Consider the following 18882-nt stretch of genomic DNA (forward strand, 5'->3'; position numbering starts at 1 on the left):
CTCATTTGATGTAGTTGTCAGAAAATAGGGAAGCATCATTGCAGCTCTATGCAAATCAGATCAGGGCGTCCCAGTTTTTGTAAAAATAGAGTTCATCCAAAATAAAAATCCAAATGTCGAAGAAGCATCAGCAGCTCTAATGGCCATAAAAGAGGGAGTAAATAGAAATCTAAAGAAAATCATTATTGAAGGCAACTCATCACAATAATTCTAGCCATAATCATGCCAAAAGCTGCAACAGATTGGGCAATGTGGTCAACCACTAGAGACATCCATCATCTACTAAGCAATTTTGATCAGTGGACTGCAAAAAAGATTCGTCGATCTCGAATTCCCCTTCACTAAATTCCTCCATGTGTTCTAGATTTTTCAAGTGGAAAAGACCCCCTACTATTATATAATTACTACTACTACTCTCAAGACTTTGCTTACTATTAACTTGCTTATAAAAAAAAAAAAAATAGAGATACATCTATTTCATGTTTATTTGTACCCTTTGGGCAGTAAGAAGAATAGGCTTGGCTCAAGATCCCAATCTTTTTCTACCAAAATATGTAAAGTGGAAGAGATTAGAGATTGGTACACTTCAATACAAAAAAGGGATTGATGTGGGAAAATCACATGCACTCCCTCAAAAGAGAGACTTGTTCCATAGTCTAATCCTAGTCCCACCAAGGATATAGTGACACAATTACAAAGTTGATAGTAACACATAATTAGCAAAAGCCCCACATGATCCATAGCATCATGCCCAGCATCATGTTCATGAAGACTTTGAACCCATTACTTCTAATCCCCTAAGCCCACTCGGTAGTGAACCTTTCATTTTCAAGGAACTAATGACCCCTTTTATGATGGCTCAAGATTTCAACTCATAAAGAGTTTATTGAGAGAGATTACAGTACAAATAAGCAGAGTTTAAGCTGATCGTGTTTGAAAAATGTTGATGTTCCTTAAAGCCAAGGCCGACAACAACTTTAGCAAGATTAATAGGCCTATGAGTGCTTCCAACTTACCTAACTACTTCAACCCAATAAAAATGCATAATTCCTTCTCAAATTTGTGCCAACAAAATCATTCACCTCAAAACTACCCCTAAGGGTAGGTTTCAAAAAGTGAATTGTTCCTAAAGAAGAACTCATATTTGCTTAGAAAACTTAACCTAATTGTGATTTTCTATCATGACCACCATAATCAATCTCTAACTATTGGTTGGAAAGGGTTTAGCTTGATGAAGGTTGCTTTTGGAGGCAACCATGTTATTATAGCTCAAAGGATTCCATGTAACTTCTTGAACAGCACATGGAAGTGCAAGGGTAGTGTGAATGGACGGCTAAGATGAGGCTTAATTTGTTGATGTAAACATCAATGTCCCCACAGGCAACAACAACTTGCTCTAAAACGTTCAAACAAAGGGTTCGAATCCAATCCCTCTATGGTTGCCATTTGTGAGCGTTAATGGCAGGTTTCCACGCAATTAGATACATCCAAATTTGAGATAATGATAAGGCCGAAAGGATAAGCACAAATGTTAGGTCAGCATTGCAGCCCATCTACGAAAAATATTTTTTGAAATTTTAATTATAGGATTTCTAAAAATAAAATAAATAAATTATAAGAGCCAAGAAAATGATCATTTAATTACAGTTGGGTAATTTATATACAGTCGTAAAATATATAAATATCGTATAATTATTTTTAAAAAATAATAAAATTTACTATTAAAAAATATTTGTTTTATATTAATTTCATATTTATTCTTTTTTTTTTTTTTAACTCACGAATACAATCATCTTCTCTCATTACATCCGCAGATGCCCTGCGGTCACCGCGTGGCTTCTTTTATCCCAAAAGTGGGCCTCAGATATTTGAAGTTTGGGCTGTTCAGATGATCTGATCGGAACCGTTGGACGGTCGATCGAAGGGTACAGATTCAAACTCGGAAAGGACATTTTTGAATTGGACGCGGAGGGACAGGAAGGGTACAAAATTAAAAAAATATGTAATCTCGATTTGTTTTCGTGAATGTGATAATATTCTGTTTTGCCGAGTAAAACAAAATAAAATAATGATATTCTGTTAATACTCTAAGACAACATTGCCCCTTTATCTTTAATATATGATGCATAAGGACAGCTTCTTACGTTCACACAAATATTTTCCTAATTAAAAATAAATTGAAAGTACTATGAAAAAGACTAATCTTCTGATATTTTATGAAAATTAATTTTACAGAAGATTCCTTCAAAATATTAGCTATTTATTTTAATATTAAATGGTTATGACTTTGTCACCTTAACATTTTTTTCTTTTTCTTTTTTTAATCTTGAATTTTTTATAAGTATAAATTTTACATATGATAATATTGTACGTGCTGAGTGACAGTTTTAATTTTATCAGTATTTTCTTCTTTAATTTGTATTTTAAATTTCAAGTTTTGAAATTCTCACAACTTTTAGCAGTCGAAACATCAACACGTATAATTATATAAGTAAAATTATAAGTATAGATAGCATTTTTCCTTATTTTATCTCATGGGTTTCTAAACATGAATCAATTAATTTTAACACAATGGTTGTTATTTCAAAAAGGAAAATTTTTCTTATCATCCTCACACTTCACACACCACACTTATTTTTATTTTTTTTTTATTTTTTCTATAATAAATATATAGTGTGTAAATGATAAATAGAATAATTTAATTAGTTTAATAAGAATAAAATGAAAGAAAAAATAAAAAAAATAAAAAATATTATTTTAATATATAAAGTATGTGGTGTGGAATGATGTGTAGCATTTCTCTTTTAAAAAATATAACAGTGAAGTTATTATGTAAGATTTAAAAGAGTCATAATGATGAAAAACAATGTAGAGTACTTAAGTTTTATAGGTTGTGATATGACATGATTTAGATAGCACGGTGAGTTTAGTTGTCGCTTTGGTTCCTTTCAATCCATAAATAAAGTTCACTTTAAAAAATATGAGTTTTACTATATATAAGTAAAATCGCATACTAATCTGCGTACTAATATTGATTTATTCATACTTAAAATTTAAATTAATATTATTTTTGATAAAATCTACTTTTTGACCAATCATATCAAATTAATATACAGATTAGTACATAATTATACTTACAAATATATTTTTCTAAAAAATATTTTCAAAATAGACAAGGGCAGTCGTATATGACATAGAGAAGGGAAGTCTTAAATGGACCACAAAATTCAATTTCTTTCGTTAATCAATGAAAATATATCCTTTTACCATATGGTTTCATTTCAAATAAAAATAAGAGGAACTTGGAGAAGCAAATACAGTTATTTAATACCATTATATATATTGGTATCAGTTTCACTTAAAATAAAAAATGTTTTTTAAAAAAATAACGATACCTTAATTTTATTATGATAGAAGAATCGAGAATAACAATTACTCGAAATTAAAATATGCAAATATAATTATGGAACAATACAGTATTAACAAATCTCAAAGATATTTAAAAATAAATTACATAAATTTCTTCAAAAATATTTTTCTAAAATTGGTTCCGACTTTACCAAATTTGACCTATGATTTAAAAAAAATATAATAAATTAAGAAAAACAAAATTCCTTTTTAAAAGAAGTATTAAGATTACAAAAATATAAATATTTTATTAAAGAGCCATTGAGATTTGTAAAAGCCTATGTCCCTTAGTCTAACGAATCAAAATTCAGTTATTTTAACAACATGAAATGATTTTTTAAATTAATTAAGATTTTTTAAAATTTTAAAAATTTTATGTGTAGCCACTTTTATATATTCATTACGTATTTCATTCATTTAATTGATTGCGTTATTTTTTTAATATAAAATAACTGTTTTAACTAATTATATTAATAAAATATAAAAAAATATATAAAAATAACTGTTTTAACTAATTATATTAATAAAATATAAAGAAATATATAAAAATAGCTGTACTAAATGTTACTTTAGTATGGTAGCATGCAAAATTACGTTACACTATTTACACGTACGTAGAAAAAGAATGAAGTGGGAAGGGAGGAAGACTCGGAAACATCGAAGATTGTTTGACCCTTCATATAATTTGAGGCTTTATTTGACCAATCTGGTCTTATTTGTTACGTCAATGACTTTGAATGAATTATATTTTCTTGAAAACGCGTATTTTCTCTACAAGTCCAAGCCTGCCAATTAATTATTTTAATATTCAATAAATATAAATTAATAAATCCAAGTCAATATTCATGCACAATACCCATTTTGATCTGAAAAACGCAAGGGCAGTTTTGTAACTCAACGTTCCCTTTGTTTTATTTAAAGAGGGAGACGCGAAGGGAGAGAGTCGAGACAGAGAGAAACAGAGACACACGGGATTTTTGAAATAAGAAAGAGATCAGTTACATACACACAGAGAAAGGTGGTGATAAAGAGAAAGAGAAGGAAAAATGGGAGAAGTTGTATTGTTTGTGGATGATTTGAAATCGAGTATTGCAATCTATTCGGACTGTAGAATTTGCCATGAAGAAGAATCAGAGAGCTGTAAGAGCTTGGAAGCTCCTTGTGCTTGTTCAGGAACCGTTAAGGTAATTATATATTACTGCTTGTTTGTTTTGTCGATGGGAGTATGTTCTTTTTCTGCTTAATTTTCAAATTCTTTTTTTCATTTTCTCTTTTGTTTTTCATTTTCAGTTTGCACACAGAGATTGCATACAGAGGTGGTGTAACGAGAAGGGGAACACCACCTGCGAAATATGTCTCCAGGTTCGAATTTACCTTGTTCAAAAGAAATTGATTTTGGGTTCCTTTTTTTTTTTTTTTCCCTGGTGTCTGGTGGGTGGAAGGTTTGTCGATTGTGTCTGGTGTGTGCGCTTCGTATAAAAATGAATTGCTTGGCTGTATGTTTATGTATTTTTGTTCTTGTAATTCAAAGGAGCTAGGTCTTTTTAGTTCTAGTTTTCATCGTCCTTTTGTTGTGTTTATATTCTGGGGTGTCTCAAATTTGTCTTTTGCTTACTTTCCTTCATTTTTAAGTATCTTTCTCTCTCTTTTTACCTTCTTTATATTATTGGGTCATGAAACGTTAAATTGGTTTTGACATGATACCTAATAAAAACCAATTATGGGCTTGTAGCTTTTGATTTTTGGCCTTTTTTTATATATTGTTTTTGTTTTTTTCTTTTTAACGTGAGAATAGAAATACCTTCCTGAAAGTGAAAAATCTGTTCAATTTTTTTTTTTTTAAAAAGAAGGTTTGTCAATATACATGGTTTTACTGGAAGTGAAAAAATTAATGGAGATGAGTGTTATTAATGAGAATGAACTGTGAATTTGTGCAGCAATATGAACCAGGATACACTGCAACTTCGAAGAAGTCTCAGTTGATTGATGCAGCAGTGACCATTAGGTACTGGTTTCCAACTTGTTATTAAAAACAATCTAGAAAGAAATGGGTGCGTGACAGCTTGGCACAATCTTGCAGTTTGGCTAGGCTGAAAGCGTGTTAGAATCTTCACTCCCTCGATTACTTTCCTAAAAGACTAATAAAAGTCACTCACCTTTATTTTCGTAGTTTATAATTGAAGTAAGCCACAAAACATGCTTTGCAATTAATCATTCTGTTAACGTGGGGCTAGTGTTTTTTTTATTCTCCTTTTTTCTGGGCAAATAAAATGGTCAGAGTGGGGCTCTCTCTGCATGCAGATGACATGAGTTGGCTACACTTTCCATGAAATTTACACTCTTTTCTACGTCCTGACTTTGCTGAGACTAATTACATTCTGTTAACATGGGAATGGTTGCAATTTTCGAAATGGGCACCCTTTGACTAATCCAATTTGTCATTTCTTCTGTTGCTTTCCTGTAGTAAGTAACACCATTAATTAGTTAATCCATATGAATACAAACATTGTTAACAGAGATAGCCTGCAAATTCCAAGAGAGCAAGAGGCGATGGATCCAGGATTAGGGACAATGGGCGAGTACTCGCAGTGCACGTCTGCTGCAGATAGAGGTGCTTCTTGCTGCCGATCCTTGGCCCTAACAGTAAGTTTGCTTTTTATTCAAAATTTCTGAGATTCCCAAATGGTGACAAATGTCCTTGTGGTCCAACGTTTATGGTATAGCTGTAATCTATATTGCTACGAAAACTCATGCTGAGCTGGACTCAGGAAAATGTGGAAATATTAACAAAATTGGGTACTTGGTTGACCATTTCCTTGCCATGCAGCAGCCCGTATTGGTAGTTGTAGAGGTGGATTGACCAAAATACTTTAATAACAAGTGCATTCAGACTGTCCAATGATCAAGCATTTGGGCGGTTGGGGCCCTATATTGGGGCCACAATCCCACCAGTGCATTGAAATTTTCATCTGCAGTTATTGTGTTCATGATGTTCATTTACAGGGTTATGTATGTGACAATTTGTTGATTGAATTTGCAGTTTACGGTCATCTTGCTTGTTAGACATTTCTTTGATTTGCTTAATGGTGGAACAGAAGATTACCCCTTCACACTTCTTACAGTAAGTAGCTTATTTTCTTTTGGCAGCTGCTTCTGCCCTGCAACTGGGCTGGAACATCTGAACTGAACTCCTACTTCTGAGTCGTTTAACTTGATCATGTTCTTGCAATTTGCAGGTACTTATTCTAAAGGTCAGTGGAATTATCCTGCCAATGTTGATATTGATGCGCACAGTCACAGCAATTCAAAATAGCATCAGAAGGCAGTATGAGGTTTGTTCCTATTCTTACCACCAAAGATTAATTCCATCTAATAAAGAATGTGATCTCAATTATGTGTACGAATGGGAACATGAAACGAATCCATATGACAAGGCGAGTTAAAAGTTAAATTGTCCTTTGTAGTTCTCTGTTGTCATTATTATTGTTTTTCTCTTCTTTTGTTTTCACTATTTACCAAATTGAGACTAAGCCAGAGTACATTTTTCCGCTTAGCAGGATTCTGATTATGACACCTCGAACCTGGGCGGAGACAATGAAGAATACGAACGGCAGCACCGTGCAGTCTAAAGCTACTCCTAATGTGTATAATCTCTATTCATTTGAATTTCATTTGAATTTGCATCAGAGCATTATAGCAGTGCTCACTTTGTCATATCTCCCACTTTTTGGGGATACAAGCGACAAAGAAAAAGATAGATTCTTTCTTGAAAAATAATTCAACCATTCTTTCCTTTGCACCATCAAATTAGGTATATAACTGTCTGTTATTCACCCCATCCCAATCATCCACCCACCACCCCACCCACCTAGCCAAAGTCGAAAATAAAATCCTAAAACATTGGAAGATTGCAACATCTACACGGACCAGCAGATTAACAGACTAGCTTTACCAATATGCATTAACGTCAAAAACAAGTCCGTTGGATGAACAATCCAATTCGTTGCGTGAATAGGCTAGGCCAGCCACTTCTTGGTTTGTTTGTTGGAAGTTGAATCCGCTACATTGAGGCCGACATATAACGGTATTTTACTATATGAACGCCACTCCTTCCAATCCAGGCATAAACAATTAAGACTGAAGTTGTTTCTCAAATATAATTTATATACAAAAAGAGATCAGAGACTCCAATTTACAGTTTAGATTCTGATAGCAATCGGGTTGATTTGAAGTGTCATTTTCTATAACGTAGGGGTCCTATTAAGCACGACCTCAAATTTACCTCAGGTTTTGAAATTTGAAAACCTTGGTCCAACGAAATTGGCAACGACTTGCATGACGAAAATCATCACTGCCCGAGATAAAGATTTTGATTTCACATCATTATCAGCTGAACGCCACAAGTCTCGCAAAACCATATATTTCGAGCGGTTCAACTTTTCTGCATTAGTATCTGAACCCTTTGTCGAAGTTCGGTCAGGCTGCTAAGACCAACGTTCTCAGGAGACTCGTGGCACCCCAAAGTTTCTGCAACGTCTACAAACTTCTGGACAAGTTCTACCATTTCATCAACCCAACTTCGATTGGATAAGTTATTTTCAAATTTCTTCTTGTCTTTACCATATGTATCCTCGAATTCTCTAGACTTTGCAGCAGCCTTTTGAAGTACGGAATCGGGAAGTCCTGAAATAAATAATGGTAATTGAATTTTAGCTAAACGCAGTATGACTATGGCCATATATAGTAATTAGTCGATAATAAGGAAAACTAATCATAAACCTAAACCGACACTATCTAGGCACAGGCATTTGATTTGCCCATTTCAGATTCAGACTCTGATGCACATAGATAGATCCATCCCTCTGCAGCATTCATGACAAACTATTTATAACATGCTAAACCTCATCACATCTGCCCAATAATGTCACAACTTAAAAGTTCAATTGTAACTTGCTATGGTAAAAAAGAGCAAGAGCAAGCTCCGAGGCAAAGGTTATCATCCCCTACATTAAATCATTGCCAACACTCTAAATTGACTAAACCAAATAATTGCACGTTGGCCACTATACATCTGGTTCTTGAAGAAAGACCCTGAAGGAAGAGGACAATAGCAACGAAAAGAATCTTACCGGCTAACCTTGCAACATTAACACCATAGCTTTTAGGGCACGCACCAGGTGTCAACCTGTAAAGAAATGTAACTTCTTCCACATCTCCAACCCCATTTCCCACTCTACATGCCATATGACAGAGGGAAACCTATACAAACATGAACAGATCGCATGAAATATTCAAAGCTTTGTGGCTATTGGTAGAATGCCAATCAGTGCCTTATTAAGGTTTAAATTATGGAGATCCAAACATAAATTCTCCAAGGAAAAAAAGATAAGGAAAAAATATAAAATCACATGAAATACCTTGGGATCTTTCTGATAGTTTACAGCTAATCGGTGATAGTGGGTAGAAAACAATCCTCGGCACTGCACTTTGTGTACAAAATGTTGAAGAACTGATTCGCTGCCGAGGGCAGGAAATCCAAAAGTAGAAATAAGGTCAAGCAGATGCAAAATTGAAAATATTAGAGAACACTAATTTGCAGAGAATTGATCATTAATTTTGGATTCACTGCAATGCAATGGTTAGATTTATCCATGAGTAACACATACGCAATGGCTTGTCCATCTGCAGTTGATGTCCCACGTCCAAGTTCATCCAATGCCACTAACGAATTGCAAGTGGCTGAAGACTGCATTAACCGCCAAAAATATGTCAATGTATGATGTTGTGCAACAGATGAGATGCTGAGAGAACTTGCAGGAAGGGTGGGGTCAAAAATTTGTTCGACAGCAACATTTAGCATGACTCCATGTAGAAGTTACAGAGGAGAAAATTTGTGTCCAGACTACAATCAAGCCATTCATGTGTCCCATAGACAGCTCAACCACAATTGGTTCACATTTTGGTTGAGGAGATTTAATAAATTGAGCTCAAAAGTGAGAATTACAAGGACAAATCAATGAATTATAACATACTGAAGAATGTTGTGTGTTTTCATTCTGCATGTAATCCATATATGATATATCACCCAATAAAATTATTCTGCTAAACAATTTGATCTGCCAAGAACTCTTACCAGCATCAACGCAGTTTCTGAAAGTTCAGTCAGAAAGGTACTTTGGCCTGCCATAATGTGATCTTTGGCACCCATCCGAACAAAGATTTGGTCCACAGGTGACAGCTCGAAGTTTTCTGCAGGAACATCAGCCCCTACCTGGGAAGAACAAAGGTTGAAAACTACTAAAAGATAATAAAACTTACAAACTGCATAACAAAAACCAGAAAAACCTTACCTGTGCCAAAATTACAGCCAAGCACACTTGGCGAAGAAGAGTTGATTTTCCACCCATATTTGGGCCAGTGAGAAGGATGAAGCTGGGTCGACCAGGACCACCAATTGTAATGTCATTGGGGACAAATGTTCCCTTGCCTAAAGAATCACTTCTAAGTACAGGATGCCCCAAATTTTTTGTTGAAAAGCATGGCACTTCATCTGGATTTGATGAACCTATTATGGTTGGCCGGCATGTTGGCCCTTCATAAAAGTCGCTTGTAATCGCAAGACTGATCAAAACATCCAGCTCTGCAACATGTGCCAATTCCAGTCATTCCAAATAAATATATTTTTGTTGTATCAACTACAAGATTTTTTCATGCACCAAATGAATGATGCACAAAACTTTGAGCCCCGAGTAACAAAACATCATTTCCAGTAAGGTATTTTTGTTTGGGCTACTATAGAAGCTGATATTAATACCACAATCTGGAGATCCACCATTTCACCAAAATAAAAAAAATAAAAATAAATAAATAAAAAATTATTTAAATAAATTTAAAAAAAAAAAACATGATATTTCCCTTCTCTTCATATCCATAATCATGCAGGCATGTGTGTGCACGAGAGAGGGGGTTGTATACCAGCAGTAGCAGAAGCCAATTGTCTCCACTTATTATGATGCTCACAGAATCGTCCAATTAACCTCTGCAAAATGCTTTTCAGCATGGATTCCTTTTCAGATTCTGCTTGCAAGAGCTCTCCCAACAACTTTTTGATATTTGGAGTCCAATATCTGAAGAAGCCCTGAAAATACCAGCAAAGAATTAAGAAAAGTATTGAAGGATATAGACAAAATAAAGAACTACTCAAGAAGTGAAATTTAGGAAGTTAATAATGGAAAAAATAAAATCGTAACTGCCTAGTGATCCTACAACCAAGCCATCTTATTCAACATGATACTGCTCTAAGATGCTTCACAAAAAATTGTAACTCCAATAAATAAACGACAGGCACTACATCTTGTTAATTAGCCCAGGTATCTCAAAATTGTTCAACTATAGGATCAAATGTAGCAACTACTAAAGCTACTTCATTTGCCAAGCCTTCCGTTCTTACCTTTCTAGATGATCGTAACTCATAATCACGAGGGATGCTCCCCCGCAAACTCTCTGGTACTTCTAAGAGGTATGCCTCTTTCCCAACGGTGACATATGTAATCTAACAGATCATTGGAAGACACAAGTTGGTTATTTTTGTGGACCATAAACAAAGAATTAGACTACTGAAAATTCAAACACCCCAAACTGTTCACAGAAATTCATACTGATGCATCTCCAAGCAACTTTCGCTGTTCCTTGAGGTGTTTCGTTAAACTAGACTCAACCTCCTTGACTCTTTTACAGGCAGAGTCATACTCTGTATCAACTCCTCCATGGGGTATTACACGCCCTGAATTATTAGCTTCCACCCAATCAAAGGCGTCCTTGAAATGATTAATTACTGAATGAATGTCAGGGAGACCATTACCTGCATATATATAAAAGATGAGATGCCAGACTAGATTATTTTCAAAAGCATCATATATATATCAAAGCTAAACATACCAGGTGTTAACAGATGATGGAGGACTCTGGATTCAACATTTTCCAAAATAACACCCAGTGAAGAACATGCCTGGGCCATTAACTCACAACCACGTAGGGCTGAAATGAACTCTTGGAGCTGTTTCTTTGCTGCATCCTCATATAGAACCACTTTGTTGGCATTCCTTCCTTGAGCTTCACTGTGTTGAGTCAATGCCAACGGATATAAATCATGCTCATATTAACTATCCCTAAATTATAGTACAATATAATAAATTCTGCACCTAGACTGATTGGATCTACCTGCTGGCAAAAACACGTGCAAGCAACCGCTCCATGTCTGGGAGCCTGGACAATGCTTTTCGAAATTCAATTGCACAAGCTAGATTAATTCCCTAAAAAGCAAAATTATATATCAAAATCATTGTATGACACTGAACTTATAACGAACACTACCAAACAATCCAGGTTCTATTCTATTTAGGAAGTCCATAAAGTTCGAATAATAAATTTTGAAACAACATTTGCTATCATTCTAACAATGAACTTTGTAAGAGCTAACCAAAATATAATTCTGCAAAGGCTTGAGGCATTTCATATCAAGTTATAAGCATATCAATGTAAAACTCACCCGTAAACCTGCAACAGCATCCTGGCGTTCCCGAATTAACTCTGGATGAAAAAGAGGCCTTGCAAGCCATGATTTGAGCAACCTCTTCCCAAATGCTGTCACACAGTGGTTCAATTGGGAGTAGAGTGTCCTTAAAAGAGACAGGAAAAACAAATCAAAACGAGGTCAAAGGGACAATAAACAAAAGGTATGTGTGCATGTGTGTAGATGTATACAACCACACAGTAAAGGTACCCTGAAGAGTCTCCATTTCTGCTATTTTCAAAAATCTCAAGGTTCTCCAGTGCAGCAGCATCAAGAACCATGTATTGGTTTGAGACAATATTACCAAAACCAGAGCAAGGAAGTAACTCAAACTTTGCAAAACGAAGTAATGTTTCATCCAGGAAAGCCTGCTTAAGATAGAAAAGAGTGCCCCCAAGAGCTGAGAGTGCACAGCTGCCATTCTCCCCTGACCTCACTAGGTCTGAAAGAACATCTGGTAGGCAACCCAGCCCATTTTCCTCCATGTGAGAATGGATACCATGAAAATTCGCTTCATTCAGAGATCCAGAAACTGATTGTTGAACAATGCGGCTGTAGATATTTTTAACTTCATGCAAAGTCTTTTCAGCATCCCAGAATTCCAAGAGTGGATCTAACTCATTCACTAAAGGATTTCTTGTGTGTCTCAGCAGTACTCTTTCTGTTTCAGTGCTGAGCTGTTTTGCAGGTTTTACAATTTCCACAGGCCTCAACTCAGACAAGAGACAACACAAGGCACTGCACTCCTTATCATCCACAAACTGGCAAAGAGAGCAACATGCTTAGTTAAAAAAAAATACCAAAGAAATCATTTAACTCATAAGTTAATGAGAAATCCTATACATGTACAGAAAAGTGCAAACCATTGTCCACTATGTGTGAGTACACATTATGCTTGTAACTGTAACAGTTCACAACTGACATGAGTTTAAAAAAGGGAATGCAATGGCCAGCCATCACAGCAAATAGCCTAACAGCTGAATAAACACATACAAGACTGACAATAGCCCATGAGACCTTCCCACACTATTAACAAAAGAAGATCAGATGCATGAAAGCAATCCCATTTGAAAACTGGTCAATGCAACCCAGCATACACGAGTATGAGCAAAATCAAAATAGTGTGTCATGTCCATAGCATACACACACAGAGAGGTTATGCCTGAGAACAGGAGGGTTACATTCAGTAGCAGTTGAAGTCAAACATTCTACTAGAATCACCTGTCCAAGAACAACCCTGCTGGTAGCAACATCTACCACACAAACACCAAAAAGGCGATCTGCATTTTGGTTTTCCAGTGTGCCTTCTACCACTGCCATTAGGTAAGAAGCATCAGGATTTGATGACAGCATCTCTCCCTCAGTTAGTGTTCCTTTTGTAACCACCGCACATACTTCACGTTTGACAACCTGCCAATAAAGAGAATAATGTCAAAACCACTGAACTTTAACCTTTCCCTTTTTTTCCTTTCACAATATAGACACCAAACTAAGAAAAGAATTGCCACTAACAATCAAATAGAGGAGTAGCGAGATGATGACTCCAACATGAATAATCATTCTTTGATCAAAATCCAATAACCAATACACTGACAATAAAAAGCCAGAAGCATAGCTTGATTAAAGGCACAAATTACACTGAAAATTTTCTTCAATTTGATCAAGAATGAGGCCCACGTGTCAATTTAATAAAGTAGTCATCTAATCCATCTTTCAACTGGAATTTCCGAGACTTAACTAGACAATTAGACCTGTAGGAATCAGATTTTGACTCATCGTATATAACAAACTTATCTATCTATATATTACAAGGATAATGATAGGCTTACCATCTCCTACCACCCATTTACCACTCCCTTTATTTTTTTATTATTTTTTACTTAATGTTTAAGAAAGTGACTATTAATGAAGTTGTATATTTTTTTTAATTTTTTCTTAATGATTAAGGATGTTAAAAAAATAATTAAAAGAAAATAATAAAAAAAATAGAAATTTCAAATACACTATGGAGTAGTAATGAGTGGTAGGAGGTAGCAAGCCTATCATTATCCATATTACAAATGCATATGCATGTATATATTTCTATACCTCCTTATAAAAAATATATATATTTCTATACCTACTCAGTAATCAATTTAAGAAAAAGAATGACTACTAAAGAAGATGGAAAGTTATCATCATCCTCGAGTCTTCAAGCAAACGACCTTATCCTTGGAACCTTTTTCTTTGCGACGAAGCTCTAGCTGTTCAGGGGTTTCTGTCTGCTCAACAACAAGAACTCGATAACCCTGATTCATCAAGGCAGATTATATTATATTCAGCTTGATGATAAAGAATGGGCTCATCAAAGAAATAGGAACATAATTAACTCAATAAAGAGAACCAATTGACAATAACATAAATGAGTGAGTCAACCTTTCTAGCCAATTTCTCCACATTCATTGAGAAGTTCTTTTCTGGGAATCCACAATGCGGTTGTTCTCCCTAAAGTGCAAGTAGTGTCAATAAAAACCAGTAAAGATCAAGGATATATCAACAGACATCAAAACATATAGTAGGCATTAGAATGAAAAAGAATCTAATCAAGTTTTTTATTTGTCCTGACTATCAAAATGCAGTACTACACAAGAATAAAAATAAGGGTCAACATCACAAGAAAACAGAATATTAGTGTTGGATGTATCTTATTACTTATCAAAAAAAAAATTATTACTGTTGGATGCAATCAAACAGATTAATACCTTCATATATTGCAAGCCAAGCTCTTTAGCCCCTACATGTGCATCCATTTCAAAAAGTTCATAAAACTTGCCCATCTGCTCCAACAACAACAACAACCAAAAAAAATTACAACTAATCTGCAGTAATGGCTATGACAGCTTTTGTAACAATATCTAGCTTTTTTCAGCTAATGTGACCTATATCCATACCTTGAAAAATAAAACCTTGTCCATATGCTTCGACTTAAACTCCCACCATTGTCTCTGCATGATTATAGAGGGATATAGATTGAAAACATACAAAATGAAAATGCATAAAAGACTACTAAACTGCTTGATGTCCGAAAGCCAGTACCTGGCCGCCTGACAAACTTCTTAGAAAATCAGTAGGCAAGTAAAGAGTCCTCGGATCATAGTTTGCATCACCAGGACGTCTTCTTTTTGCATCCCTGCGTTCTCTGTATCAAGACTAAACAAGTTCAGCAAATATGAATGGGCAAGGCATCGACGTTACCAGCCAAAGGCCCTAACAGCCAAAATGATATATGAACAGAAATCTCTGCATATACTGCCTAGTTCCTTTTCTCACTCGAAGACACTTTGATCAGACAATAATGCTATTTCAATCACACAATAATACATCAACAAGTAAATGCGGTCTTTTTATAGTCTTGATTGAAAGATAATTGGAAAAGATTAACTACAAAGATATATAAGAACTTACTCCCCGAGGAAGAATAACTTTTCAGTCTCACGCATACCAAACCTTTCTGCAGCATCGCCCATTAAGGCATTGCCAAGGTCATTAGATGCCTTCCCACCTACAGAAAGTGCATGCTCGAGTTCAGTCTCAGTGCCCAATAAGATATAAAGTTCATCTACGCCAGTAACTGTAGGTTCCGACAAAATAAATCAGAACCCGAACAGGCATGCGGAAAATAGAAATCCTTCTTTAGAGTAAAGAAAAATAGATAAGGGAAAACGTAGGGAGGCCCGGTATAAAGCTTTAATTCAATTAATATAATCCCATCTATTCCAATTTTACCAGCCATGGTCATGTAAACGCGCGTATCCAAAAAAATAAATAGAGAGATCCACAGAAACCCATATAATGTGACAATTATGAATTATTCAAAACGTAAATAACACAGACCATTTGCAGCTCATGCTACAGATGAAACATAACATTAACATTTCCAGTGCATTCATTTATCCTACATTGTTCTTGTCTCCGCACACAAACCAACAAGTACGTGCCCAAACTCGAAACCCCATTACTTACTCTCCGTAACCGCATTACTAAGAGTCTCCGTCAAAGAAATCTTGAAACCTCCCTTACAAGTATCCTGGCCACCACCGCCATTCTTGCTCTTCTTAGTAGACCCAAGCTTCTCTCCCTCACTGACCTTACGCTTCCTCGACCCGCTGCCATTCCCTCTAAGTTTTCCTTTCGACCTCGTTAGCCCTTCATTCTCTTCATCCTCCTCCAAATGCATATCCTCCCCACCATCCTCAATCACCTCTTCCTCCATATTTTTTCCCCAATCTTCATCGCTAGAATCATCATCACCACCAACACTATTAGCATCAGTCTCCTCAACATTCTCGACCTCCTCATCCTCGACCACCACCTTCGTACCGCGCTGCCGCGACCGCTTATATCCCTTATCAACCTCGTCCTCCTTAACGATCTCTACCTCCTCGTCCTGAGCCATCGCCTCCCTCGAATCCGAAGAACCCCGCCGCAACCGCTTGAATTTCTTCTTCACGCTCTCTTCGACCCACTCAATCTTCTCTTTCCCCAGATCCAGCAATTCCTCCTCAGCGTCATCGTACTGAACCAAATGCTTATTAGCATCTCTGTCGAAGAATTTCACGGAACCCTCGTACCAGGACTTATCCAACGGCCAAAAGACCTTGATCCTCCTCCCCACAGCATCCTCACCGTAGGATTTATCAACGGGGGGAGTTAAGGGAGACGCGCCGATGACTAAGAGGGGCTTCTTGAGCTTGGATTGGAGAGGGGAAGGGGTGGTAGGGCTAGGGCAAGGGCAAGGGCTTGGAGTAGAATCGGGATTGGAGTTAGGGCTTTTATGGAAAGAATTGGAAGCGATTTTAGGGCGTTGCTTGGAGTTGGAGAGAGTGGGAGAAGGTGAAGGAGACGGAGACGCTTTGGAGAAGAAGGAAGTGATTTGACGCTGTGGGTTAACGAGTGGCGACCGGCCACTACTCTGTCGGCGTGATGGTGCCATTGCTGCTAATCACTCTCTGTGTGTTTGTGATCGTGCGCCAAGGAGAGTGTTCAAGAGAGAGCTTTTTGGGTATAGAACTGTGAGAGTGAGGGGTGGCGGGAAATGCATGTAGGGGAAATTCCCGGGAAACAGATTTTGGGGTCGCAAATGTTGTTTGGCGGGAATTTTGCTGCGTATCGCAGTTCGCCTTCCTCCTGATTCCCTGAAGCATCGTTCCATTTTTAATAACCTCTGCCGCTCTGCGTCTTACCTTTATGCGCGTGTATTATATAAAGAAAATCCTATTAACTATATTATAATGTCACTTAATCCTATTAAATAAAATATATCATATTTATTATCATTAAATAATTATTTATTAAATATTTTTTTATTATTAAATAATAATAAATACATCATATTATATATAATATAATACAAATAAGATAGTGGTATAATATATAGCATTACTCATTATATAATAAAAACAAAAAAACAAAAATAGAAGTCAGGTTGAAATAATAAATTAAGATAAAAATTAAAAGTTAAATAAAATATTATTAAAAAAATTATATGCTATACTACTATCTTATTATATAAAAAGTACTCTTAATAGATGCTCTATAATACAATTTTCTTTAAAATATAAAAAAATTCTCTTAAAAGTACTCTCAAATGGATCTTGTATTCTATTCTTTTTTATTTTATATTTTACTACAAAAACTCACTAAAGGTAGAGGAAACTATTCATCATTGTAAATATTTTAAATTAATTTTCTCCCTCTTGTTGTTGATTTTCTATTGGAAAAAAAGTATTAAAAAATATAATATTTAAATGACATAAATAAAAAATAAATAAATTGATATATGACATATTATAAAAATCAATATGTAAAATAGAAAAAAAATGTTTTTAGTTATATATTTTAAAGGATAGGATAAAGAATCTATTAAGAGTACTCTAACATATGGCATATTTATCACAATTAGATAATCTTTTATTGGATATTTTTTATCATTCAAAAGTGATAAATATACTACATATTATATAGTGAGATAAAAATATAATAGAAGTATGGAATATAATATTGCTCATTGTTAAAATATTAATTTTTAATATTATTCTTATTTTGAAATTTGAAAAAGTTGAATTATTTAAGATATTTTGTGTAAAAATTTTAAAAAATTGTAATAATTAGATAAGATAAGTTAAATTAGATTTGGAGACTTTTATATCCGAACCAAGCCTAAGTATTCTTTTTTTTTTCCAATTCTTTTACAGGCAGGAGACTTAGTGAGGGATTGCGCACGACTGCCAAGTCGACTATAAGTAAAGAAATAAAAAACACGAATGAAATGAAAAACACAAAAATTATCTCTCTTGCCTCGTCTTCTCACCTTTTTTGTCTGTTTCCATTCACTTTCTTGTTTCCCTAATTTTCTGTATCTCAATATACATAATTACCATTTTACATTCTAAAACCCCTTACTTATACGGTTTCTCATTGTTTCTCAGGAAAATCTATTTCTGGACCTCTTTTTTTCTTTTGCTGCTTCTTTTTCCAGTTGTGCTGTTGTATTCTATTTTGTCCTTCGCTTTGGAGGTCTCTGTTCTAATCCCGATCTACCATTCCTCTAGCTCCTGTTGTTAGATTTTTCCAAAGTTTGGAGGTAATTTCTCATACGACCCACAGAGTTAATTATGATTGAAGGATGGGATGCTTTTCATTTTCTTTTGGTTTGGTTTTTCATTTTAATCGTCTATATCACTGGCATGATGCTAAGTTGTTCAACAATTCAATATTTTTATCGCTTCATTGTTAATACTTTTTTGCATGCTCATATATAATTCACAACAATGTTGATTCTCTAGATTCTGACTTTGAGGACGACTTCCAAGTGGTAAATTCCTTTTTCTTTTTACTTGGAGACTTGCTAGGTGCTACGTATG

General features: G+C 35.1%; 2 protein-coding genes across 4 annotated transcripts; one reads left to right on the forward strand and one right to left on the reverse strand.

The window, feature by feature from the left end:
* Positions 1 to 4341: 4341 nt before the first annotated feature.
* On the forward strand, positions 4342 to 8126 carry LOC122315427. 3 transcript variants are annotated; one of them, XM_043131305.1, is made up of 8 exons: positions 4342 to 4592; positions 4699 to 4770; positions 5346 to 5413; positions 5910 to 6051; positions 6449 to 6529; positions 6645 to 6740; positions 6966 to 7052; positions 7696 to 8126. In XM_043131305.1, exons 1-7 carry the CDS (start codon positions 4455 to 4457, stop codon positions 7035 to 7037), a joined length of 669 nt encoding a protein of 222 aa, XP_042987239.1. In that variant the 5' UTR covers positions 4342 to 4454; the 3' UTR covers positions 7038 to 7052; positions 7696 to 8126. The 3 variants fall into 3 exon arrangements, with proteins under 3 accessions (XP_042987239.1, XP_042987238.1, XP_042987240.1); XM_043131304.1 differs by lacking the exon at positions 7696 to 8126 and having other exon boundaries at positions 6966 to 7215; XM_043131306.1 differs by lacking the exon at positions 7696 to 8126 and having other exon boundaries at positions 4343 to 4592; positions 5925 to 6051; positions 6966 to 7215.
* LOC122315426 (DNA mismatch repair protein MSH6) lies at positions 7412 to 17197 on the reverse strand. Its single transcript, XM_043131303.1, has 21 exons — positions 15983 to 17197; positions 15425 to 15521; positions 15056 to 15158; positions 14911 to 14964; positions 14722 to 14796; positions 14396 to 14464; positions 14185 to 14268; positions 13202 to 13390; positions 12191 to 12741; positions 11957 to 12086; positions 11629 to 11720; positions 11347 to 11525; positions 11067 to 11269; positions 10859 to 10960; positions 10384 to 10546; positions 9759 to 10048; positions 9542 to 9679; positions 9075 to 9154; positions 8826 to 8925; positions 8538 to 8667; positions 7412 to 8091 (listed from the first exon to the last, which is right to left on the reverse strand). Exons 1-21 carry the CDS (start codon positions 16950 to 16952, stop codon positions 7841 to 7843), a joined length of 4050 nt encoding a protein of 1349 aa, XP_042987237.1. The 5' UTR covers positions 16953 to 17197; the 3' UTR covers positions 7412 to 7840.
* Between the last annotated feature and the right edge of the window lie 1685 nt (positions 17198 to 18882).

Source organism: Carya illinoinensis, chromosome 7 (assembly GCF_018687715.1).
Source record: "Carya illinoinensis cultivar Pawnee chromosome 7, C.illinoinensisPawnee_v1, whole genome shotgun sequence".
NCBI lineage: Eukaryota > Viridiplantae > Streptophyta > Magnoliopsida > Fagales > Juglandaceae > Carya > Carya illinoinensis.

What these genes read in the sequence shown, in the direction of transcription:
- LOC122315427 (XM_043131305.1), top strand. Translation starts at nt 4,455, where the DNA reads ATGGGAGAAGTTGTATTGTTTGTGGATGATTTGAAATCGAGTATTGCA. An exon ending in ACCCCTTCACACTTCTTACA is followed by an intron (nt 6,530 to 6,644) that starts GTAAGTAGCTTA and finishes TGCAATTTGCAG; the next exon opens with GTACTTATTCTAAAGGTCAG. An exon ending in GCATCAGAAGGCAGTATGAG is followed by an intron (nt 6,741 to 6,965) that starts GTTTGTTCCTAT and finishes TCCGCTTAGCAG; the next exon opens with GATTCTGATTATGACACCTC.
- LOC122315426 (XM_043131303.1), bottom strand. Translation starts at nt 16,952, where the DNA reads ATGGCACCATCACGCCGACAGAGTAGTGGCCGGTCGCCACTCGTTAAC. An exon ending in AAGTTATTCTTCCTCGGGGA is followed by an intron (nt 15,159 to 15,424) that starts GTAAGTTCTTAT and finishes GTCTTGATACAG; the next exon opens with AGAACGCAGGGATGCAAAAA. An exon ending in AAAAAGGTTCCAAGGATAAG is followed by an intron (nt 13,391 to 14,184) that starts GTCGTTTGCTTG and finishes CTTTATTGGCAG; the next exon opens with GTTGTCAAACGTGAAGTATG.